Raw genomic sequence first — 25,209 nt, forward strand, 5'->3', positions numbered from 1 at the left:
TTTTACACAGTACATTTTAAGGGAATAAGTCACAGAACTGCCCTAAAGCCATTCACCCATATGACCTTACAGAGTCAGTCATCAGGCATTTCAGGCCCTCAATTTGGAAGCTGCTGGAGCTGCACCTTAACACACTGTGACACTTCACCACCCACAGCTTTGGAACGCTGCTGCTCCCAAACACAGGTCAGCTCCCAAGGGCCAGTTCCTCCAGATGCCTATGGATTGGTCATAGGCCACTAATCTGCACAAACATCTACATCAAATTACTCCTGTCATTTTTACATAAGCAAAAGTGAGGGCTACTTGTGCTTTGTTCTTTTTTCTTTCCTTTCACATGAGATCTGTGCCCCCAGACCAGCGAGGAATCAAAACTGAATAAGTTTCCAAGTCCTGGTTTCTCAGTGACAGATGGTCCCCACAGTATATGATGGTAGTGGTCTACAAACAGCTGACTGATCACAGGATGCTGCCACTTCAACCTGTTTTTCCTGTTAAATTTTATTAAGACAGCTAAAAAAATACACACTTTACTATTTTCTTACTATTTCCACACAAGCAACTGCTGTACAGGCAATATTCACAAAATTGCCTGTAGTTGTGGGAAATACTTCAAACAGAAGGTCTGTACTGGTATGGCATATTAGAGATGAAAAATTCATTCTAAAAAGAGTGTGACAAATCCTGAACTACAGAATTAACCTGATGAGACAAAGCCTGATCAATATATTAAATTTTGACATTAAAAAATATGTATAAGAATTGCATGCTCACAAGGGTAACTGTTGATGGATGATACATATTCCAGAGCTTCCTAAATCAAAAAGCCATCTGCCAAAACCTATTTTCAACATTTTTAGTAACCAAAAGAGCACAACAGTCACAGAAAAAAAAGTGTTTTTCCCCTACTTATGATAAAGAATTTTTCTTACTGATTTTTCCCCTCTGAAAAGCAGTAATAACTGGCATTTCCCTAAGTAGCAATGATATTATGAAGGGTTCCCCCTTCATAAGGCACTACGTTCACAAAACTGCCTCAAACCCACACACACTAAGTAGCTTACAAAGATGTTTAGGTCTCAGGCATAAGAAGAAAGGACAGCTATTATCATAATCTCTTGTTCTCCCAGCAAAATGCTTGTATTAACAGTATGTTCTCTCTAAATGCAACCAGCAACTTTCTCTGTGTGAAGAAAATATTCCAACAGAAATATTTCAAAGCCCTTTTCAGCCTGTTCACAAACGCGCCAGAAGAAAATGGAATAAAGCAGTGTTAAATAATACTCACTGAAGTCATCAGGCTTATGTTCCATTTTCCTCTGATCTGCAGCAGCCTTACCAGGATCACCAGTCTGATCAACACCAGCCTTCAAAGTAGGAACTCCCAGTGGATTTTCCAGCACCAGTTTCCCTTTCTGTGTAGCTGTTAAGCTTTCCATTCCGACCCCATTCCCTGAAACATGGGAGCCTGGAGCGTTTTCTCCCACTGGTTGGGCTTTTGTCTGTTTCAGGTTTTCCATTGCTGATGATAAATTAGAAAATTTTTTTGCTTTTCCATGACTTCGATCCTGAACGTTTGATCCCATATCTTTAGTTCCAGGAATACAACTATTTACTTTGCATGATTTATTTTCCCCTTGTTTCTCAGAACAAACATCATTTTGTTTACTTTTTTTGCTGCTATTCCCACTTGGAGAACTTCTCCCAACATCCTTCACAGATTTGTCATTCCTATTATGTTTGTAATTTTGATTAATTGTAACTTTGACAGGTTTGCCTTCCTCACAGACAAGACGGACAGACTTCCTTGGGTCATGATTTCCATTCTTTGAGCTCTTGGCCTCTTCCATTATAGTGAAGACCTGCTTCTCCTGTCTCTTGAGACCACTTGAAGTGCAATTCTTCAGCAATTTGCAGTTGATTTTAAATCCTCTGTGCAGGCAAGGATCGTAGCTGATTGTCTACTGAGGAAATAATGAGAAGACATTTTTAAATTGAAGGAAAAAAATTAAAGCTCTATGTAGACAGCACATTAAATAAACTTCTCTAAGGGAAAGTGTAACTACAAATTATTACAGGAAGCATATTGCCCCCCCAGGCATAAGTGAATTTTCATAATACATTCGGTACTAAAGCAAAACTCACGAAAATGTTGATCATCTTCATTTGTATTTAAAAAAGGAGGGGATATTAAGAAATGAAAGATGGTAGAACACTGCAAAAAACACTGTGATAAATGTGCCAACAGTTTGCTTTTTTCTTTCCTTCCTATTTCTGGTTCTCTGAACAAAAACAAGAACCAAGATGTCTGCAACTACACTGGAAAAAATTAAAAAAAAAAAATTAACACATCTAAAAAATCCCACTCAATAAATACGCAGCTCAAATTAGCCACTAGAGAAAACTAATTCTGTTTCCAGTAAGCAAGCTCCATTTTATTAACTGATTTCAAAAAGCATTTAGAGATATAATGCAAAGCATTAATAATAAACCTGACTGACCACCTGCACCCACAGATACTCAGCAAACCTTTGACACATACAGCTCTCATATAAGTTAAATGACAACAATTAAATGAGATTTTTGCTTAGCAAAGAAACCCCACAAATAGTAAATATTTTGTTTAGCTGCAGATTAACTTTACTCATGTAAACCTCAGAGCTTTAGGTGGTGTATAATCATCTGAGCTTTATGTTGGCCAGAGCTCAAAGGCTGTGTTTCCAATGGGAAGTTATGAGTAAGTACGTCTGTTTGTAAGGAATTACTCTTATTAATATAGAAAACAAAGGGGGAGAATCTGTAACAAGAAATTAGATTTTGTTACAAATAACCTTGAGATAGCAATTAAAAAATTATGAGAATGAAGGATTAGACATAAAAGAAAATAAATTTTGTAAAACTATAGCAAGTGCAGAGTTTCTCTCTTTCCTATCCAGCTCATATCTGGGGGGTAAATGAATGATCCATGGAAACATCCAGGTTTTAGAGAACCCATCAAAACAAGTAGCTCATAATTTAGTGAAGAAAAGGAATAATAGAAAAGTCTATGAATTACAACTATTAAAAGTATCACAACGTACTTTTGTACTTTAATAATAAGAACAAGAAGGAAGGATCAGACTAAAAAAAAAAACAAAAAAACACAAAACCACCTTTCTGAATATTATCAGTATAAAAGAGAGTAACTTTTTTTTCAGGCTATATAATATAGTTACTACCTCTCTCTCACTTTAAAGAGACACAAATCAGAAAATACTTCAGGACACAAAGCACGTACTAAAATGGTTATCTAAAGTCTCTACTGAGATAACTGAAAATACATATTATCTTTCAAAAATGAAAAGCAAAGAAACGAACAAAAACCCACAAGAATTTTCCTGAAGCTGATATGAGCATCACAGTCTTTAGCAAAATAAAAAAATGAAAAAGAAAAAAAAAAAAAACTGTATTCCTAGATTTGTTCCAATGGCTAAGTATTTTATCTCAGAAACACATTTAGTTAATATTACAGCTATTTCCTATTAAACACTGACTGCACCTGGCTCATACTTCTGGATCAAAAAAATCAAGAAGATTAACCAGTATTTGCCTCTGGACTGTACTCTGTCTTTCCCACAGCAATTCCTGTCAAACAGCAGCAGGATCCTGCCCACCTGGCCCAGGGCTGCTCAAGCCCCAGGGTGTGAGGAGAGCCCAGAGCCCCCCAGGTTGGCTAAACTTGGATTACTGCAGTGCCTGAGCACCACGCAAAGCTCTGCTCTATAGATGGCCAGTGTCACACCTCTGGACAGGACTGGCACTGTCTTCACACTCTACTGTGCGTTTGGGTTTTTTAATGTAACCAAAGAGAAAGCTGAGTAGGACTTTTCAAATGCTTAACTATTTCTTATGTTTCACTTGTTCAGCCTCAAGAGGGGGAAAAAACACCCAAACCAACAAAAAAAGCCCCCCCCCCCACATCAATTCCGCTTCATTTCTGGTTCGTTTCTGACCCCACATCCCCCTCACACACCGAGGCCGCTCCAGCGCGGGGCGGCACCGACCCGACCGGAGCAGTGACACCCTTTTCTCCAACCCGGCTACTCACTCCCAGCTCCTCGGGCTGCTCCTTCCCCGTGCCTTCTGCAGGGAACCAAACCGGAACCCCAATCCAGCCTCACATAAAGCTGGCACCGGGAGGAGGAGGAGGAGCACGGCCGGTAACAACAAACAACTCGCAGGGTGGGGACAACTCCTGTTGGCACCACTTCCACATCAAAGCTGCCACGGAACTCCGGCGTTGCAGGAAAAGTGGGGCCTCGGTTTGCTCTGCTTTTTGTATGTGTCAAGTTGTTGGGGTCATATTTGGAAAGAAGGTTTTTTAAAAAAATCCACCAAAATTATTCAAATTATTTGATCTCATCCATTCAATAAAATACACAGTTATTTATTCAAAGAGAATATATAATCTGTAATCAAATGTACAAATGTGATGGGAAAAAACAACTGAGGAAACAGTAAAAACTAGAATCCAGCTAATAAACTGAGTACTGTGATAATATTACATATCAAGAGAGTGAGTGTAATCAAACATAAGTAGCTAATGTTAAAAAACCCACAGATATATTCCTTATTCCTGAGAAATATGAATAAAGAGAGGTCATGACATCTCATAAGACAAGAATATTTTGTATACCAAAAAAAAAGGTAAGAGTTCCACAATGAAATGCTGAATCTGAAATACAACTGCAATGATGTTGTTGAATTTGGGGATTTTTTTTTGCTTTTCTGTTTTTTTTCTTTTACTCTTTAATGCTGAAATGATTTAGCAAACAAAAAATAATTTAAACTGCTGCAACATACTCAACAGTGCCAAATTACCATCTCACAAAGAACTGCAAAGTAAACCAACTAATAAAACTTAACACGAGAAACAAAACAGAGACCACTCCTAAACCCAAGAGGATCTCAAAAAGATTCCTCTGTCAGATATTGGCCATCTACATAAGAGAGAGGGGAGAGAGGGAAGTAGGGAGAGGGAAAGGAGTGCCTCTGAAAAAAATAACACAGTTGGAAACAAAACACTGGAGTGGAGTGAATCAGTGCTGAGGTGGCATCTTTCTAGAAACCTGGATGGCACATCTTGTCCACAGGCTCAGGCTCATACCAAACTGCCAGATCTGGAATCAAAGAAGAATTTTATTCCCAGACAAGCTGGCAGCAAAAACAGAGCTTTTCACCTGGGTCTGCAAAGTGAGGTGTGATCAACCTGTTGAAAGCATCTCAGAATATTTCATTTATTCACTACCCTGGAGTTAGAGGGGACTTGGTTTCCTTTGCTTTCTGAAAGTACAGTGCCAGGTACTCCTCTGAACTCTAGCCCAGCCCTTGGCTCTTTCTGAAAAATAATCTGGCTGAAATACAACAGCTTGAGGTCAGACAAGATACTATCTGACCTCAAGCTCTAGAAAACTATTAAATCTCTACATACCTACAGCAACCGAATTAAAAATGTTTAAGATTAGCTTCGCTTAGAAATAACTTTAAGCTCACGAAACAAAAGTGAGAGCGTTTCACTTTCATTTCTGCCAGTTTCAATTCTTTCCTCCACCTCTCAGACTAGCATTAGTCTGAATTCAAAATTCTGATTTGAATTGCAAAAACTCAGCGTGAGGCTTACTTCCAAATAGGGGGGAAAAAAAGCTAAAAAACTTTTGAAAAGCTATTTCTACCCATTTACCTTTCCACTTCTTCCTCTCAAAGTTGTTCCACTGGACTTAACTCCCTCAAACACACACATTTTGGGTCAAACTTTGACATAACAGGGCCTCTTCAAAAATATAGGCCAAGTTAAACTGTGAGTTCTTGCATTCTGAGCTGCTCTTCTGCAAAGCATTTCTTCTTAATCATTTCATTAGGAGTAGAACTGACTGTACCTGGTTTTTTGTGCTCCCCAGTCACAGTCTCACTCACAGCCCTTTGGGCAAACAGAGGAGATGTGCTGGGGCTGGGGGAATATAACCATGGACTGGTTTGCAGCTACTCCCCATGAGAAATGCAACTTCCTCTCCTTTACCGAGACAGGATTATTCCAGAAAACACTCACAAACTCGATGATCTTCCAACATTACTTCAAATATGCTCTAAAACATGGTCCCAACTGGCTGAAGGTCCAAAAGTAACCAGAAGAGTAACTGAAGGGAAAGAGAACGGGCTTGCAAGTTTTGTTTCCCCAGGGAGTACTCGATTAAATATAAACAGTGAAAGTACTACAAATATAAGTGTTATCACTCTCCTTCCATAAAACATTCCCTCCTTTGAGATAGGGAGATGTGTATTTTATCCAAGGCCTGCTTTTATCTGTCCCATTATGATTGTCCTTAAGCTCAAATCTCCCAGTCAGCCCTCCCACAGTAAGTGGGGTGATTAACCTCAGTGCCCCCCTCGCCTCTTTACCAATATAGCCCAGCTGAACTTCCTCCACAAAAATAAAAGGAAATTCTGCAAACAAAGGTTACAGCCAGCCAGGAACAACAGGAAAAGTTGTCTTCTGCACTCTGTTCATATCGCAGCACAGGTAATGTCCACAGATACCTCTAATATGCTGGGGAAGAGGGGCTTTTCTGGACTGTTTACAGCCTTAGGCCTATTTTTCTGTCTGAGAACTTCTACAAACCATTCAAGCCTCTCCCATGTTCTGTGTCAATAATTTAAAAAAAAAGTTATCACACATTTATGTTTGTTTTATGATGAACAAGACATAACTTAGTACAAACCATTATGGATTCTTGATATTTTTCCAAAGCACTTAAAACTAAAACTACCAGAGATTACTGGGCACTAAAGCGCCTCAGGCTCTACCAGCACTAAACCCATCGGTATTCTTAGTAACAAACACAAGTGCTACACAGTGTTTCAGATCTCCCTGTTACTACAAACTACAGAATTTATCTTAGTAATATAATACTCCCAAAATCTATCTAGAAGAAAGCCAGTACAGCGCACACAAAATTTAACACACAAATCAGGGATGCAACAAAACACACTCCGGGCTCAGTGAAAATACAGAACTCGGTAGGAAAGTGATGCTGTGCTTACAGCGTGGAAGACTGAAAACTTCCAAGGAGGGATCACTAGATTAACAACTGTGTATATATAAGTAAAAATATATACAATTGTAACAGCATGATATCTGAATTACAAAAGTACTGCTGAGTAACTGAAGTAACAAGAAAGGCTTTGCTTGATACAAAACTTAGTAATTATGTCGGTGCAAATATCTTCAAATTGAATTACGAAATGAGCAAAATCTGCTGGATGTGAAATCTGTAAGGGATGTGCTTGTTACACATCACTCTCTGCATTGACACTGTTTTTCCTACAGCACAGGGTGACTCACAGAGAAGGTGAGAGAGAGGCACGTCACCATCACCCAGTGCCAAGAACGCACTTTCTGACCCTACTACTGCTGCTGACTCCCATTCCAAACTGGGGAAAGCCATCCTCTGTCACACTAGCCATGTAACTAAGCTACAACAGCTTCCTTACCTCTCCATTTCATACAGGCTTCTCATGCTTTAGACCATTTTGGTTCTGACACTGGGTTTTACTGTCATAGTCTACTTCACAACCGACTGCAGCAAGCACTGGAGCCAGAGGAGGGGAGCACCTGCCTCAAATCTCACGTATGCTGTGATCAGAGCAGAAGCTACTTCAAGGTAGCTCCAACTTTAAGAACAAACACACACAACACTTGCATCAATGCCCCTGAGGAGGCTGGAAAAACACAGCACAGCAATGCACAGGTTTAAAGCCTTCCAGAGGCTAAACTGGCTTCTGGAGACCTGAACGGATCGTGAAACTGGCTTAAAGAGCAGCCACACACTGAACTCAAGTTATCCAACTTGCTCTTAACCTCCCTTTATGTGGTGCTTATGCTACATAAAAATACAGCAGTATGTATTTGTGGCACCTGGATCTCGTATTTAAACAATAATGATTCCTTCACCCCACCTGGAATCCTTGAGGAAGGGATGGCCTTTGAACTACTTCATACCAGTCGCAAACTTCTTGCTGAAAAAAGTATTTCATGCATCAACAGAAATAAAAAAAATAAAATCTAAGAACATCTCATAAATCGTTTTTTCCCAGAGATTTGCTGAAACCTTAGAATCAAAATGATGAACCAAGGATACAGTATGAGTACATCTGCATGTATGCATGCATTTCTGATGAAAAGAAAAAAAGTAAAAATTAGATTCGTGTGTATTGTTACAAAATTTAGGTAATTAGTTTTTAGGACTTCTAAGTTAAACAATTTATCAAACAATACACAAAATCTTCCTAATGTGCCAAAAGCACCAGAAATGTTGACTTTCACTAGATTGCTTCCATTGTGTGAACTAATCCACTAAGAAATTGCAGGATCCTTCTTTCTGTGAGTTCTCAATGAAAGTCAGCACCGGTATGACATTATTTCATTAAGCTAGTGACAAAAATAAAGTTAATTTAGTAGAAATGCTTTGTAAAATTTCAAAAGCCGGTATTACAAGTAGAAAACAGGATATACTCTCAGCTGGGCAAAATTCTGAATTGCCTTAGAGCATCACTATGAACACACAACCCAAAGCCATCACTCTGACAAGCAGATCCACACGACATTTTACACGAGCTCCCCAGGGATATCTTGCTTTCAAGTAGGACACAGGGAAATCCCGCTCCCCTTTCTTTCTCCCCACAGCAGCAATTCCCTCCAGAGGAAGAAGCAGGTAAATGCCCTGCACTGTGCAGGTGTTCCACAGCATCCAGCAGCTTCTTTTCCACTGCAAGCTGAGGTAGGAGAGAAAAGCCCCAGCTGTCCTCTGTGCAAGAACAGAACACAGAAGAACTTTTGAGCCCTCTGTGTTTATCTTCTGGGAACATACCCCAACATGTACGTTCTGGGAAATCGCAATTTTATCCCAAAATTAATTTTATGAAGGTATTTTCACTAAAGTTAAGCAGAAAAATGATTAAAAAAAGCTCAGTGCAAAATTGGCGTTTGCAAAAGAGACCTCTTACTCCTAATATAGCACCTTCTGCCAGATACTGTAATTAAGTCATACTTCCATGGTTGGCTTACTTTTCTTGTCACGGAAATAATTATGTCATAACTATCTGGGGTCAGACTATCCAAAGAGCACCTACTGAAACTGGAAGCACAACTCAAACAAACCCATAAACAACACGTATCCTCTATTTTCAAGCAAATGCAATGACCCTTGAATCCAGGACACATTTCAGGAAGCCAAGTGACATGGAGGTGGCAGGGATACAAAAAAAATTATTAGATCCATACTTAGATACAACTATCTTTTTAATGTACTAATCTCTACCTTAGCCTAAATCCGATTATATTGTTTCTCTGCATGTTACGAGCTCATCCTCCTCCGATATACCGAGAAACAACCTTAAAAGAGAGGAGGCCTCAGGTAACATGTCACATTCAGCCAGCTGGCAAATCGCAACCTATTGCAAAAGCGGCAAAGTCGTTCAGCTGTATTTGTACATAAAATAAGCCAACAAAAGAGCACGACCACGTCGGCGAAGAGACGCCTGGGTGTCACATCATAATTCACGGAGAGCGGAGGGGGCACGGCCGGCCAGGGCAGCCCCGACACGGGGCATTTCCCCGCGGGCCCCGGGGGTCTCTCCCCCCCGCCGTATTTAATCGCACAGGGCGTGCGAACAACAACCCGCACGCAGCAGCCCCAGCCCGGATGCGCCCCGGGGGCGGCCCCGGCCCCCGCTGACCTTGGGGCGGCCCCCGCGCCGCGACCCCCGGCGGCCCCCCTGCCCAGGCGCGGGGCCCGAGGCCGCCAAGGGCCGTCGAGGCGGGGCAGGGCTGGGGCGGGGGGCGCCGGCGCGGACAGGCCCCCCCCCCCCGAGCGCGGCCCCTGCGGCCCCTGCCGCCCCCGCCGCGGGCAGCCCCCGGCCCCGGTACCTGCGTGCGGCGCTAGCGGAGCGGACGCGGCGCCCCCGCCATGCCCGGCCGCGGCTGCTGCAGGCCCCGACGGCAGCGCCTCAGTCCGGCCCGGCCGCCATGTCAGCCGCGCCGCGCGGTGCATTGTGGGGCGAGGGCGGGGGGAGCGCCCCGGGGGCGGTGGCGCTGAGGGCGGCGGCGGCGGCTGACAACGACCCGACTCGGCCCGGGGGGACCCCCGGCCGCCCTGGGAGGGTCCTGCTGCCTTAGAACTCCCCCTTGGCTGAGGGGCCGACGCGCCCCGCTCCCCCACACTCCCGGCGTTCTGGGCCTCCCTCCCCCAGTGCCACAGCAGCAAGCGGGGATGAGGGAATACGCGGAATAAGCAGCACGGTTTTTTCTTAATCCCCCCCAACAGCCATCCTAATTTTCTCCCCTCCTTTTCTAAGCCCAGGCCTCTCCTTACGCATAAAATCATCAAGGTTGGAATAGACCTTTAAGATCATCCAGTCCAACCATCCACCCAGCGCTGCCACTGTAACCCTTAATGCACTGAACCACATCATCCAGCGCCACATCCAGGCGCCTCCTAAACACCTCCAGGGACGGTGACTCCACCACCTTCCTGGGCAACCATTCCAATGCCTGATCACCCTAACAGTGACATTTTTTTCCCTAATAACTAATCTGAATCTGCCGTCTCAGTTTAAGGCCGTTTCCTCTCATCCTCTCACTGCAGGCTCGGTAGAAGAGACTGGTCCCTCACCACAATCTCCTGTCAGGTGGTTGTAGAGAGCTATGAGGCACCTGCACCCCCAGGCCCCGTGGAGCTGGGTTAGGGCTCCATGGAGCCCCACGCCACAGCCCTGGCCTTGCTCCCCTCTTCCCCAGGGCTTCCCCTCCTCTTCCTCTCCTCTCCAGTCTGTGGAGAAGGGCAGGTGTGCCCCGGGGACACCGAGGAAGTAGCTCCAGGCTCCCTGACCTTGGCTATGGATCTGGCCCCGGCAGCAGCCCGGGACAGCAGCTTGGCCAGCACATCTGCTGGTAGTCTGCAGGTCTCCAGGGAGAAGAGCCAGCCTGCCAGCTCTTAGCAGTGCTGGACGGTGACCTAAAGGCACTGGCAAGTGCTTGTCTGAAACAAATCCCTCTGTGAGCCACTACTACCCCTTTTGGCACTGAAATGCCATGTTGGCACTTGAGGCTAAGGAGGCCTTTCCAGAAAAACAAGGCACGTAAAAGATTAGTCTTGAACTACTATAGGGGTTCAAAGGAAAGTATTAAAAATAACAAGAACAGGAGTGCTGGAAACACTGCCTCAGGGAGTATGTGCAGGTAAACAAAAGTTGCAAAATCTGTAATACTAGCTTCTATAAATACTGACGATTCATACTTCTGAATGTATTGTGAAGTCAGCACAATCCTGACTAGGGGTAACGTGCTATTTTTTTGGTTCACTTGAAGTTCACACTTTACAAAATTAGGACTGGATAACTCAGGGATGTACTACAGAGGTTTCACCTTCAGGAACGTGAGCCAGGTCAGTCCAGGGCAGCAATGACAGAAACAGCAGTGCTGCCCTGGGGCCAGCTCAGGTTAACTGGGTGGTGGTTTCAGCCAGTCCTGTTTGACAAAGATTTTTATTAGGTTTCATAGGTCAAAGAGTAAATTGCAAAAGTAACCTAATTATACTTGCTGCTGGATACAGTCCTCCTAGATCAACATTTAGACATGCTAGTGAACAAACATACACCAGTTTGCAAACCTGACTAGCATATTTCCTTCAAATAGTTGGATAGACTTTAATATGAAATGTTAGTGCAGTTTGGCTCTGAAAACCTGAACCATTTATAAAGCCAAGAGTCTTTGACATAGTTCCTCTCTGTGTTCAGGAACAATGCTTCCTTCTTTGCTGATGTTAAAGAATGTTTTATTGCAGGCAGCAGTATAGAAACATGGCAGTAAAAGAGGAAGCTGAGTTCTACTGCCAGTTGGCCATTATTTAAAGAATTCCCAATTCAGTGCCAGTGATCAAAACCTTTCAGATTCTGGGCTCAGTTTGTAGGACAAAATAGAATCCTGAAAGCCACTAAATTTTATCTAGAAATCAGAGACAATAAGCATAAAGCTGTAGGAAGCAGATTTTACAAAGTCCCTTTCCAGAGCACAATTTGCTTATCTCCTGTTGCAGTATGACACCTCATTTTCAGTCCCATACCCAAAGGACTATAACATTACGCCTAGAAAATGTAAAAGTGTATTGTAGATTTCTTTTTCATTTTCTGGCCAAAAAATGCTGTTGATCACCATCAGAATGATTTTTTAAAATTATTTTTAGGATTTACTAGGTTTTTAACATCTATTTAAATGTATCTACTGCATTAAGGCCCTGTTCTCTGTCTCTAGCTGTGTTGGAAGAAACTCTAAAACTTCTTAGATAATTTACTTATCAAATGAGGAAATCATACTTGACTGTCATCTCAAGGATAGGTTCCTGGTCAATACTACAGCCAGGAAACTTTACAGAAAGATAGAACTTTTCTGTGAAGAACTTCAGGTTTTTAGCAACTGTATCTTCCCAGCATAGTACAAGATTTTCTATCTATATATTTTTGTAGCATATTACATTGTTTCTTGATGTTGGATGTCTACTTAAGCTGAAATACATAAAAAAGATATGAAAATCTGAAATGCTTAAAAACTATAATTAAATTTGTCAACTAGCTATACATGTCTTCTTCACTTACAGTAATGCCAGTCATGCTTGAATTACCTAAGCAAATTTAATCAAAATGTCAAAGATCTACCAAAACTCAGTTAAAAAAAGAAAATAAATCACCAAGTGAGATGACAAAATGTAATTTGCTCTTCAAAATATAAATTTCCACTATGCCTTGGAGGTTCTACTTAATTGTTTTCTGTAAATCGCTGCATTTTGCTTTTCTTTGCCAAGAACAATCAGAATCCCAGTCATGGGTGACCAATTTCTTGGGCCAAGAAAAAAATCAATGACCATTTAATGCTTTCTATTGTTGATACTTTATATGTCCAAATCCTTTTCTTCCAGCAGGCATAGGAGCAAAATTTTACAGATGGCAGTTTTTTGTTGCAGGCAACCCAAGAATGACATCAGTGCACTGAAGCAGTGTTTTGGTTCTGCGTGTCTGAAAACTCTGGTACCAAATTCAGTTCCTGATGCTTAATGCCTCTTTCTTGCTTAAAAACCCTTTGGTAATGTGGTTTCCCCAATGCCACACTGTAGGACCAGTGCTGTGGCCACTCACTCCTCCCTAACCAGGAGCTCGTAGAGATGAATTTCCTGCAGGCCTGGTTCATGTGGTGGTGTTCCATGTGATGCTCTGCACGGAGTGTTTGTAGTCCTGGGTTTGCTGACTGTGAGCTGGGACTCTTGTTCAGAGCACTCACGTCAGTAACCAATAGCAACCAAGCCATTGGTATCCTTTGACATTACACCGTAGTTACCAGATGCTATACTTAGTACACTAAAAAAAGGCACTTGCAAATCTGTCAAAAATCATAACAACTCTATCCCTTATTTTCCCAGGACGTAGTTAAAGCAGGATCTTTAAATCTGACTGGATCTCACAGACTGTTCTCGAGCCGACCAGTACTTTAAAACCACGTACAGTACTCAATGCACCACTGCCACCATGAAATGCTCCATGTCAGAGTGCGTGGATCCTCCATAAATCCATCCTGCTGAGGTTTGGTGTGGACAGAGCTTTTAGGAGTGCTGCAAAAGGCCGATTTGCAGCAGCCGGTCCTTTGCGGCGGCGCTGTGCCGGGCCGGGCAGAGCGGCGGCGGCCGTGCAGCATGCTGGATCCGGAGGGCAGTGTGGAGCATCAGCCTTCCCCTTCCTTCCCCAAACTCCTGCTCATCCCTCTAGCCATGCTCCTCGCAATTGCAGCGCTCCTGCTCTTAGCCTTTTCCGCCACGCGGCAGAAAGAGCCTGATTTTTACACTTTCAAAGTTGTAAACATCAGGGGCAAGTTAGTCTCCCTGGAGAAGTACAGGGGCTCGGTAAGTCCCGCGGTGCTGGGCTCTGGCCCAGGCTCACTAACAGCCAGTCCTTGCATGTCTGCGGGGCGAGAGGGGGGGAGAGAGCACAGAAACTTGGGGCACAGTCTCGTGTAGGTGTGGGTTTATCACTCTTTATCTCACCACTCTCTAACTGAGGGCAGTGCTGCCTGCATGCTGCCTGGGTGCCGCTCCCCACATCTCTGCGCTCCTGTTTAGCGATGATATCTAGTTAATACAGGCTCCTTCTCAATAAATGTTTGCAGTCTAACCCCTGTGTGTGTCTGCGTCTTCTCCCGGGGCAGGCGGCTGCTGCCTGTAGACGTGGCAGGCAGGGAATGCTGCCCGCCTGCTGTTCCTGCAGCAGGATGGATTGCACTGGATCGTGGCTGTTCACTTGGAAGCTCAGAAAGTTTCTGTCTTTGTGTAACTTACTTTTGGAGCTTATTTCTGCCTTTTAACTGCATGACTTCTTGTGTATTATTTTTACTTAAATCCCATTTCTTTTTAATGTTCTACATTAAAAAGAAAGGGATTTAGTCAATGGCTAATGGAGTAAACAGATTTCACCGAAGTTAGTGAAAACGTGAGAGACATTATAAAGTAGTTATTGTAATATCAGAGTATAATGAAATTGTAACATCATGCTATTCCTCTTTCGCTTTTTAGTGTGTGAAGAAGGTCACGTAGACACACATATACTTTATGATGTCTTTTAAATTTTATTTACATATTACTTTAAGGAGTTTTAGGCAGAGCTTTCCATGCCATTTTAAAACAGTGTCCTTGACTATGCTGTGATTTTAGCTTAGTTAATTTAGTTTTTTAGTGGTTTGATCATCTAGAAAAGATGGTCAGTACCTATGGAAGAGTGATGAGAGAATTTAGCACACTGAAGGCTTAATACTATAAGCTCTTATGGCCCCACTCACAAGTTACAGAAGCTAAAATCAACATAAATCCCACAAGTGCCCCCTTTAGCACTCAAGTGACACATCTGTGACACTTGCAGGCAGTCCAACAGCTTACCTGCTGCTCAGAAAGGCACCACCTCTTCTCACTTTCGCCCTTAATCTCCAGTATTGTGTTTTCACCTTCCTTTTCCCTTCCTCAGGTGCTTCACTGAGGTGTCTGAGCTCACTAGTGCACAGCAGCAGGTCACTGAAACATTGGCAGATAGACAGAGAAGGCATGTGGGGAGATGCACATTTTCCTGAGCTCAGCAGAAAGGGATACTGGTGGAGTTGGAACAAATGACAGGACTGAATCTTACCTGGTCAAAGTTCTCATCTCCCTCCATGCACAGTTCAGATACAGCAGAACTGGTCCCATGCCCACTCCAATATCTGTAGTGGAAAAAAACATGGAAGCTGTTTAATATTGAGCAATATTTGTGCTTTTTTAATCAGTTCCTTCCAAAGGCTCTGTCAATAAATCCTGCTACTGGGGCATGTTTTGTCTGCAGGTCATTGCAAATCTGAATAAGCAAATACCACCTGTAGCTTCTCTACCTCGGGGCCAGAATCCACATAGAAAGGAGTTAAGGGGGAACTCAGAATTCCTTACAGCTACCCCACAGAGAGCTGTGGGTGTTCTTTCCCCCCAGAACAAACTGCAAAGCCTGATTTGGAATCTTATGAACAGGAAGTTGGAGGGGTGTGCCTGTATCCCAGTGCTATGATTCCAGGCCATCCTTGAGGCGTGACTGGTTTCATAAGGGAGAGTTCTAGATCTGTACCTTGGGAGAGGGAGCAGCACTGATGAATGGTATTCCTTGATCTCTGCTAGGCCACATGGAATAGTTGATTCCAAAAAGGTGATGACCAGCTTCTGTGTGGATAAAAAGATTTGCATTCAGAAATCCTATTGATGTTCAGGCCAGCTGCTCTTTGATAATGCACATGCACCATTTTAAAGAAAATTGCAGCAATAAAACACATCCCTTTCTGTCATTATGTTGTCAGAACTCAGTATCAAGATAGAAAAAGGTTAATTAAAACTCCCATTTGTTTCTTAAAATAAATTTGCTTAAATCTGCAGTTAAATAAGTAGTGTTAAGGCGTAGGTTTATCATAATATTTTAAAGCTATTAAAAGCAAATAATATTAAAGTACTACGTGTGTGCTGGTGGTGTTCTAAAGAAAGTGAGTCACTAGTTACCTCCTGGAACAATCGTCTGCTAAGTGCCAAACCAGCTTTTAACAGCCTTAAGCTTTCTGGCAGATGTAGAGAAGACATTTTCTTCAGTTCAGTCACTCAACTAATTTATTTAAATAGCTACCTAATTGGTAGTCAAGAAACTAACTGGGAATTGAAAAAATCCAAAAGCTTCCAGACTACCAAAAAAAAAAAAAAAGTGTGCTAATTCTAAAAACACAAAAGCTGTGCTAAGTATAAACAATCAGTGCAATTCATGACTTGCAGAATCTTTCTTCAATAACTCATTATTAATATAAATTTTTGCACATTCAGATCACTGAAACAATTTTTTCCTAGTACCGATTGATATTATATCAATTTCTAGTTTCATCTTAATAAAAAAGTACCCTCTGTTATATAGTATAGAAGAAACAGACTAACAATTATGCAATAACAAAAATTAAAAATATCAGAGAACAGTTTGTTGTTTTTTTCTGAAATAAATGTGCACAGACATAATCTCCACTTTAATAAAAATACTGAAAATATGTAAGAGAGTAGTCCCTTTCTATGGGGGTATTATATTGCCAGAATGCTAAAAATTTGGCATACGTGCTACAAAATCAGGTACTGTGTGACATGTACCTGGAAGCAAAGACAGGAATGACTATAACAACTGAGAAAAGAGTATCATGAGTGGAATAGACCCCAAAACTGTCTGGTTTACTGTGTTATGGGAGAAGGCCATGGTTTTTCCAGGCTTCTATACTGATGTTGACCCCTCTACATTAAAAATGAGGGGCACTGATACATGGCTGGACAAGAATCAAGAGGATCCAAACAAGCTCAGTTTTCTATCTAACCTGTCTCCCTACCTAATTCAAGAATCTTATCTTCCATTTTATGATCTGAATCAGATATGCTGTAAGATATATTCTTACCAAAAATAGCACCTATTTGGGAGTCAGAACTCCCAAGCATCAACTGTTCTCTGCTGTTTTTATACCTGTCTTTGATATAATAGTCCCAAGCTACCCCAGAGCTGAGTACAGTGTGCTGGGGTGGAATTAAGCAGTGTCAGTGCAGTGCCTTTGGAAATCCTGAACCAAAGGTACAATAATCACGTAAAAGCATCAGGCACTGTAACTACCTAAGTATTATTTTACTATTGGAAGTAATGCCAGGCACTTTGGATCAGAGCTCCCTGCAGTCTGAGTGTGTGTATTACTGAGTGTGGGTAAATGCAGAGAACAGCATTTAATTACTGCACAAATACTGCTCTTTTTTCCGTGGAGGTAACAGCTCTGTGAGTTGGTGTAAGCTGACTCTCATGGCTCAGATGGAGCCAGTTAAGAATCTCCAGGTCTAAAAACCGTGCTGAAAGATCCACAAAGGGTTACTTGAAGATGAGACCAGACTCATAAATCTGTTCAGGGACCATTCCCTCAAGGAGGCACCTTGGTGTAAACATTAAGTAGACCAGGAAGTCTTTTTGCAGTGTTAAATAAATGAGTTCACTACTAGAATGCCTGGGTTTTCTAAGCAAAGGGAAGGACAGGATAGTGTTAAGAGGTCAGACAAGAGCTAATAGAGAATTCAGCTCAAATGAAATGATTTTTGTGAGGTCCATGATGAACTGTTTGCACTGCACACTAGGTGGTGTGCTTGACCTGCACTCTCTAAAGTCAAGCATATTGAACTTAATTTAAAGCATTAATAGTTGTAAGAAGTCAAAGTACAGCCTCTACATGAGAACAAAAAGAGTGACTGTTATTTATTAAAAATAAAATATAGACCAAAAAAATCATCACATTTAATCACTTCTAGTACCAGACACTTGAAAGATAACTTGGTAAAGGTTTTTAAAGAATAATTTTAAATGTTCCTTATGAAATACCAATAAATCCTGCAAGTTTTGATTATATGTGTTAGTTACACTTTTAGGAGGTTTGCACTATTAAATTATGGAGTTCAGTAGTGGAGAATTCAGTTACAGGGAAAACATTTTTCTAAGGAAAAAGAAGCATAATGTGTTTGCTATACAAAAAAATGCTGTGTGGAGTTTCCTTCTATTTTGTTGGAGAATGTCTGGAAGTTTGTACTATTTGCACTGTGAGCTCTCAAACCTTTCATCACCATGCCAAATAATCATTGATTTTAAACAGCTGTAAATTAAAATTGATTCTTTTTGAGCGAATTCATTCAAGCCCTCTTTTTACTTAAAATCAAGCAAAAGTTATAAAAGCTTGATTGTTTTCATCTTTCATATCTGTTTTAATACGAACACAATGCCTACTCAAGCTTATTCCCCTAAACCTCCAATGATAAATTCTTACATTTCCATACTATTTGGGATAAAGTACCAATAGATGTGAATACAATAAGGTATATGAATACTCCTGCATCATGAAAATGCCAAGCCTTAAACTATATTTTAAAAAGCTTCTAAAATTTCATATGAAAGAGCTACATGTGACTTCAACTCTTAATGGTACAATTTATCTTTACTTCATACTAAACTACAGTTATCACTATGCTTGGTAAATCACATTATTTGAAAGGAACAGAACTGCCAATAGTTATTTTTTGTGGCCAATATATAAGTTCTATTTGAAATGCTGACAGTCTGCAACAGGAATTCATCATAAAATTATTATATCTTCTCTCAAAAAAATCTACTTATGTGTCACATCTTATGTGACACATCATAGGAAACTGAATTTAAAATTTCAGGCAGAGCTTTTAAATGCCTGAATGAAAGTGATGCTTTGGAGGTTGGCTGGGTGGCTGCAGGTCATATTTCATATGCAAGTGTCCAGGGAGTGCTTGGGTTGTGTTCTGTTGACACTACACCACAAAGATTACACCAACTTGTGTTTTGTGAGATTACCTGTCTTCCAGGGAGAACAGTGCCATTCCAAAACCACTCAAAATTCAGGAACTGGACCTTGTGAGTCCCTTCCAACTCAGGATATTCTATGATTCTCTATAGTGATATACCTATACAAGGTAGAAAACACAAAGTAAGTGTTAATGTAAGAAATTATAAACACCAACATCCTGTTACCTTTTTCTTTACTCATTCCTACCCCTTCCAGGCCTTTCATTTTATGATCCCATACCTTACCCAGCTAAAGGCTTTTATAAGCCAGTTTGTTTTCTGGCCTTAAAACTCCTATTTACATGTAGTTATTTATTTTTTGTATACTATAATTTCTTTGACATGCCTTATTTCCCTAAATACTTTTGTATTTTATATGAAAGTATTAGAATGGACTCAATTTATGTAGGATGAGCAGCAACTCACACTTACAAAATTTGTGAGAGTAATAAGAACTATGTCTAATAATAAATCCCAAAAGTTATTTAAGGATAAAATATCTCAAAAACCAATGGAAAATTCCTCAAAGCTTTGAGAAACTGTAATATGTGTCAGTTCAGGGTGAGGTCACTTATTTTCTCCAACAAATTCCTGGTGGAACCTGTTCCACACATGCCTTTGTTTTCCTGTGGTGCTCACCTGTGTGTGACACCTTCCTCCAGCTGGATCTGCCTGTTGGTAATATCTGAATGACACCGTGTGCACAGGTTGGACATGATCCACCACAGGAAAGATCTTAAAGGATAGTGGGCAGTCTTCACTTCTTGGAATCTCTAATTGAGGCAGTAAATTTTTGTGAAAAAAACTGTTGTCATTTTGTCTCAACTGAGGAGATTTACTCTAGAAATGGCGGAAGATTTTGCAGCCCATTCTGCACAGACCAACCCAAAATCCTGTAATTGCTTCTGTTAACTTCCAGGTCATTTAACTAGCAATGATAAATGGATCAGCCAGTTCTGTATGGGTACTAAGTTCTGCACAAGGAAAGATGATGCAGAGCAGATGTTTCACAACAGATAAATAAAAAACCAAAAAACACATTTGTTTGCAAGTTTCTTTCATGCAACTTGGTCTATTATAGCTGAATGGGCACTTCTTGAATATGCTTAGAAACTATCCAAAGGGCAGAATGGAGAAATATAGATTCTCTGAAAACTAAGATTGCTTAGAACTTTATTGATTATTTTCATCGTTGCCAAATAGGAATACATGAAAGAAATATTAAATGTTCCTATTGTGAACAGAACTCGATGTAGTTTCAAATATGTATTCAGTCACAGTTCTCTAGACATTCTTTCTTTTTTTAAATAATCTGCATCCCAGCCTACCTCCTGGAAAGCTGACATGTCAGCACATTTTTCAATCTCTCTTCAGGTGTCACTGGTTGTCAATGTTGCAAGTGAGTGTGGGTACACAGACAGCCACTACAAGGCCTTACAGCAGCTGCAGAGGGACCTGGGCCCCTACCATTTCAATGTGCTGGCCTTCCCCTGCAACCAGTTTGGGCAGCAAGAACCAGACACCAACAGAGAAATCGAGAGTTTTGCGCGAAAGACTTACGGTGCCTCCTTTCCCATGTTCAGCAAAATCACAGTCAGCGGGGCTGGAGCAATTCCTGCCTTCAAGTACTTAATTGGTGAGTAATCCGGAACACTGGAGGGTTGTTTCTTCAGTGTAGAATTCCTCTGATACAAAATAACATCTGACAGAAAAAAGATCCCTGTGATTGTATTCACAGAGTTGGCAGGCTCAAAGAGGTCAGAAGTCACGCAGCCCTTCTCACACAAGGCAGGATTTCTCTCTCTGTCACCTCTGACAGCTTTGTCTTACCTTCTAAAAAGATGTTCAGAGGTGAGGACACATCAATAACAGTTGTCCTGTGAAAGCTCATCTAATAAACCTCTGCGTAGGATATAGATTTTGAAATGCTCCCCTGTATACATCCAACACCTGACCTTCCATTTTCCACTTTGCAGCCTCGTAAGTGCTCCTCCTGTGACAGGAATGCTGCAGGCTGGATTTATAAGATTCATCTCGAGATCTGTAGCATAAGTGGAAGCAAAGCACCTCATAATTTACTTCAACAATCAGAAAGTGAAACTGGGCACTAAAGGATGTCCTTGAATACTCCCTTCCTCATTCCTCCCCAAGCGTTGGGATAGCCATGTCCAGTTCTGCCAGTTCCGATCTGCTTTATAGCACTGAGACCTGAAGAGCTTTGCAGGTCCTTGTAGCAGCCAGCTGACAAAATACATTGTAAAGCAGGACATTCTTTATCAAGGCTCTATTTTTCTTGCACTGAACAAACGCTCTAAATACCATTTAAATGCTAAATTAAAATGTCAGTCTTAACCCAACGTGAAGGAAATGTCTTCCAGCAATGAAATAAAATACAGAATTCCTTGAGCTTCATCCTGCAAGGACTGTGTCGCTGCTGCTTCTCTGCAGTGTTTGCCCACATACCACTGAATTCAAATGAGCAGTGATAATATTTGTGACTGTCCCAAGCACACCTCCTTCCAGGTGTCTGTGATCAATCTCTCTGCTAGGCAAACTTTCCTTTTAATCTTCTTCAGGTCCTTCCGTTTCTGTTTTGCCCAGCAGGGTTGTTCCTGCAGACATCTCACATGAAACTTGCCAAACTTGTGTTTCCCTGTTGTCCCACAGGAAGCAGGAGGCTGCTGGAGGCAGCATTTAAGCAGCACAGTGTAGTCTGGCTGTGTCTTGGTGGTACTTTGAAATATCTTCTAATTCCTCATGAGGTTTTGCTCAATGTATAATCAGTGGAAAAAAGATGCTAATTTGTCTGTAGCATCTGTACTTGGGCTTTTAGTGGGATGAGGTTCCTGGGCTAATTGAAAATCCTGAAAATTTTATTAGTCACGTTGCAGAACAGTGAAGGATAAGAATTCAACTTGTGTAAAATGAGTACCTGGCCGGGGAGGGGAAAACTGTAGTAGATGAGGAGTAGGAGGAAACCTGGAACAATTACTTTGTTACTTCATGTAACATTTGTTGAAACAATCTTCTAAAGCACCTGACACTGGGTGCTTTTGGAAGGAAAATTCTGGGTAAGCAAGTAATCAGTCCTGGTACAGCTACTCTGTTATGCCAAATACCATTTTCCTATCAAAGTCCACTGTTTCAGGTTTATCTGGGTGGCACAGACACACGCATGCCCTCACACACTTTAACACCCATTCTAGTGCTTTCTCCTGTCTGTCTGAAGCTTCCCTGTTCCCATTAGTCTCCAGGGGGCTCCTGTCTAATTAAAGCTCCCTGTCTGTCAGAAAATTAATCTTATTCAGTCTGAACTCCCTATTTTACATTCCTCCTTCCTCTGAGAGGGTAATCATCAAATTGATAGGAACAAATGTCGGGAATTGCCTAACGTGTTTTTCTAATATTTCACTTTTTTGCCTGTAGATTCTACAGGAGAAGAACCAACCTGGAACTTTTGGAAATACCTAGTGGACCCCAATGGGAAAGTAGTAAAGGTCTGGGACTCTACTGTCTCTGTGGAAGAAATAAGACCTCACGTTACAGAACTTGTAAGAAAAATCATCCTGAAGAAGAAAGATGAATTATGACTTTCAAAAATACCAGCATGCCAATTACATCTCTGTTGAGAATTAGGACGGGACTTTGTCTCTTCACATTCCAAAAGAGAGAATATGGGGAAGGGAAATTAGGACCAGTTGAATCTAGAGTCACCATTCTAAGAATGTAGAAAAGAGCAAGTTAGCATGGTCTAAGTAATTTAATTTTTTTTCTCCAACTGGATTCAGTTTGACCTTTCTGGGAAAAAAGAAATTCTCAGTAATTGTTTCTTGCCCAATTCAAGTTATTCACTGTGTAAGTCAGTTAATGTACTTGTAGGAAGAAGGCTCAGAATAATGAGAATTTCCTAACTGGGCTCTCACTGATATCTACAATTTTGTTGTTATATTTTGACACAAACTGAATAAAATAAAGAGTAAAAAGTGCATGATTGACTCAAGGCATGTGCTAAGGAGAGAGACAAACCAGGTACCTTCAGCCCAGGCAGACTTGCATGGATATATGCCTTTCCAATTACCACAGCCAAACATATTTCATTTCATCTGTCTAGAAAGTCAGTTGAGAAGGGCATTGGGGAAATACATCTATTAAATAGAAATGGAAGAAATATGAAGACAAAGTCTCTTTAAAAATTCTCCACAAACTATGGGAAGAATTTCTATATTTTTTCACCAAGTAAAGATTACCAGATGCTATTTAAATAGTTATTTGAACATCTGTAGGACCAGAGCCTATAAGAAATGGCTGTCTCTTTCTTCTGAGAGCATTTTGTCTTAGAATTACTCTCACTCGTAAAACTCTCATAAAACTGATGTTAAATTTATTTTACAATTTATGACACCATCCAGTTTTGCTGCATGTACAGACAAACATTAGACAATCAACATCTTTTCCATGGAGTTAATTTTTGCAAATATTTAATTCTTACATAATGTTACCTAGTTTAATACCACATTTATGTTACAAATTATTAATGTCACCTTTTCAGGCATCTGCGCAGCCCTCAGCCTGCAGAACTCCTTAGCTCACACTAAAATAATAACACCAACAATTGCAGCCTCATTGTTCCTTGACAGAAACCCTTTGAAAACCTTGTCAGAAGAACTCTTTGTGTCTCGACAAAAACACAATGTTCCCATGCTCTTAACCCCAGGATGCTTTAAGAAGACTCTAATCTTGCCCAATTGCAGTATTATTGACAAGTGAAAGCTTTTTTCTGCTTTTTAATGTTTTTTTCAGGTAGCACAAACAATGTTTGTCCATATAGTTGTCAGGGCCCAAGTGTACAAATAAGCCTTAATTGACCTGACCACAGTAAGGACTTTTTCCAAGTCATCACTGCCATTAAAGCTCTTCAGTGTCCAAACAGGCTCTAGGGGAAATCAAAGGCAAGTATTGTGGCCTGCACTGGTTTGCAGAACAAGAGGAGAAAGAAGAGACATTCTGTGGAGCTAAGGAAGTAAGAGCTTGAGGTACTTTAGGATTTCCAGAAAGACCGTGAAGGGCAGAGATTGTACTGGACAAAACAATCTCAAATTGCCTGAAAGAAGCTGAGAGTGAGGTTTTTTAGTTTTTAGTGAAGAAAAAAAAAGGGAGGCATGTGGAAGAGAGAATAAAAGGAAGAAGTTACAGAAGAACAAAAGAAAAAAGATATCAAGTAAAAAGGAAGAAATGAGAAGGAAATGAAAAGACAGTTTGTAGCCAAAGAATCTGTGGGACAAATGGGGCATAGAAATGTTCCAGTCTGAACATTGATACTAATGAGTATGTTCCAAGCTATATCAGCTACTTCTCACTTGAACTGTAACTTAAGAGTGCAGGAAATTGGTGCTTGTGGCAGTGAATGTCTGTATTTTCCTCTTCTGATGGTGAGGAAAGTGAACTCTATGGTTGATTCAGTCATTTAGTCTATTCTTGCAGGGATCACTCTAAGACAATGGTTGCTAAGGATATCACATAGAGAGGAAAATCAGATCCAGCTGATACTGTGCTGGGATAGAGAACCCAGCTGCTACAAAAGAAACTCTTTATTATCCATAGACTGTTTTTCTCTGTCCCTTGATGCAGTACCCCAGCATTCTGTTAGCAAGTGCTGCAAGGCTCAAAGTTTTCTCCTTAACAAGTATGGTTCTGTTTTATAACTGAAGCCTGGATGAGCCCAGACCAGGCTTTTAAAAACTTTTTGGCCCTTTCTATTTCAATTTTGTGTGTCCAACTTCAAACAGAACTCTGGATTTACATAGAAACAATCTCCCATTCTCCACCAGACAAATTCTACCAGTCTAAAGAGATGCAATGGCAAGAATCAGTTGGAAAGGTCTTATACTATATGGACAAATATTGTTTGTGCTGCTTTTAAAGGCATTACAAAGCACAAAAAAGCTTTCACTTGTCAATAATACTGCAATTGGACAAGACTAGAGTCTTCTTAAAGCATCCTGGGGTTAAGAGCATGGGAACACTGTGTTTTTGTCCAGACACAAAGAGTTCTTCTGACAAGATTTTCAAAGGGTTTCTGTCAAGGAACAATGAGACTGCAATTGTTGGTGTTCTTACTTCAGCATGAGCTAAGGAGTTGTGCAGTCTGAGCAGATGCCTGAGTGCAAGGAATAACTCCAGACTGGTGACTGTTAGAACTGAGGTTCTTACCAA

General features: G+C 41.1%; 2 protein-coding genes across 3 annotated transcripts in view; one reads left to right on the plus strand and one right to left on the minus strand.

The window, feature by feature from the left end:
- The window catches only part of TUT4 (terminal uridylyl transferase 4), a 43,822-nt gene extending 33,747 nt beyond the window's left edge, over positions 1–10,075 (minus strand). The window contains 2 exon segments of the mRNA XM_032695933.1: positions 1,289–1,964; positions 9,962–10,075. Coding sequence (XP_032551824.1) covers positions 1,289–1,850 — 562 coding nt within the window. The 5' untranslated portion in view covers positions 1,851–1,964; positions 9,962–10,075.
- On the plus strand, positions 10,047–23,620 carry GPX7 (glutathione peroxidase 7). Of its 2 annotated transcripts, XM_032695932.1 has the most exons (5): positions 10,047–11,272; positions 13,005–13,113; positions 13,503–13,979; positions 20,371–20,632; positions 22,423–23,620. In XM_032695932.1, the coding sequence occupies exons 3-5, from the start codon at positions 13,773–13,775 to the stop codon at positions 22,584–22,586; spliced, it is 633 nt and encodes a 210-aa protein (XP_032551823.1). In that variant the 5' UTR covers positions 10,047–11,272; positions 13,005–13,113; positions 13,503–13,772; the 3' UTR covers positions 22,587–23,620. The 2 variants fall into 2 exon arrangements, with proteins under 2 accessions (XP_032551823.1, XP_032551822.1); XM_032695931.1 differs by lacking the exon at positions 13,005–13,113.
- Positions 23,621–25,209: the final 1,589 nt, after the last annotated feature.

This window comes from Chiroxiphia lanceolata, chromosome 9 (assembly GCF_009829145.1).
Source record: "Chiroxiphia lanceolata isolate bChiLan1 chromosome 9, bChiLan1.pri, whole genome shotgun sequence".
Lineage (NCBI taxonomy): Eukaryota > Metazoa > Chordata > Aves > Passeriformes > Pipridae > Chiroxiphia > Chiroxiphia lanceolata.

Coding starts and splice junctions, on each gene's coding strand:
- GPX7 (XM_032695932.1), top strand. CDS start 13,773: ATGCTGGATCCGGAGGGCAGTGTGGAGCATCAGCCTTCCCCTTCCTTC. Junction 13,980..20,370: donor TGGAGAAGTACAGGGGCTCG/GTAAGTCCCGCG, acceptor ATCTCTCTTCAG/GTGTCACTGGTTGTCAATGT. Junction 20,633..22,422: donor TGCCTTCAAGTACTTAATTG/GTGAGTAATCCG, acceptor TTTTGCCTGTAG/ATTCTACAGGAGAAGAACCA.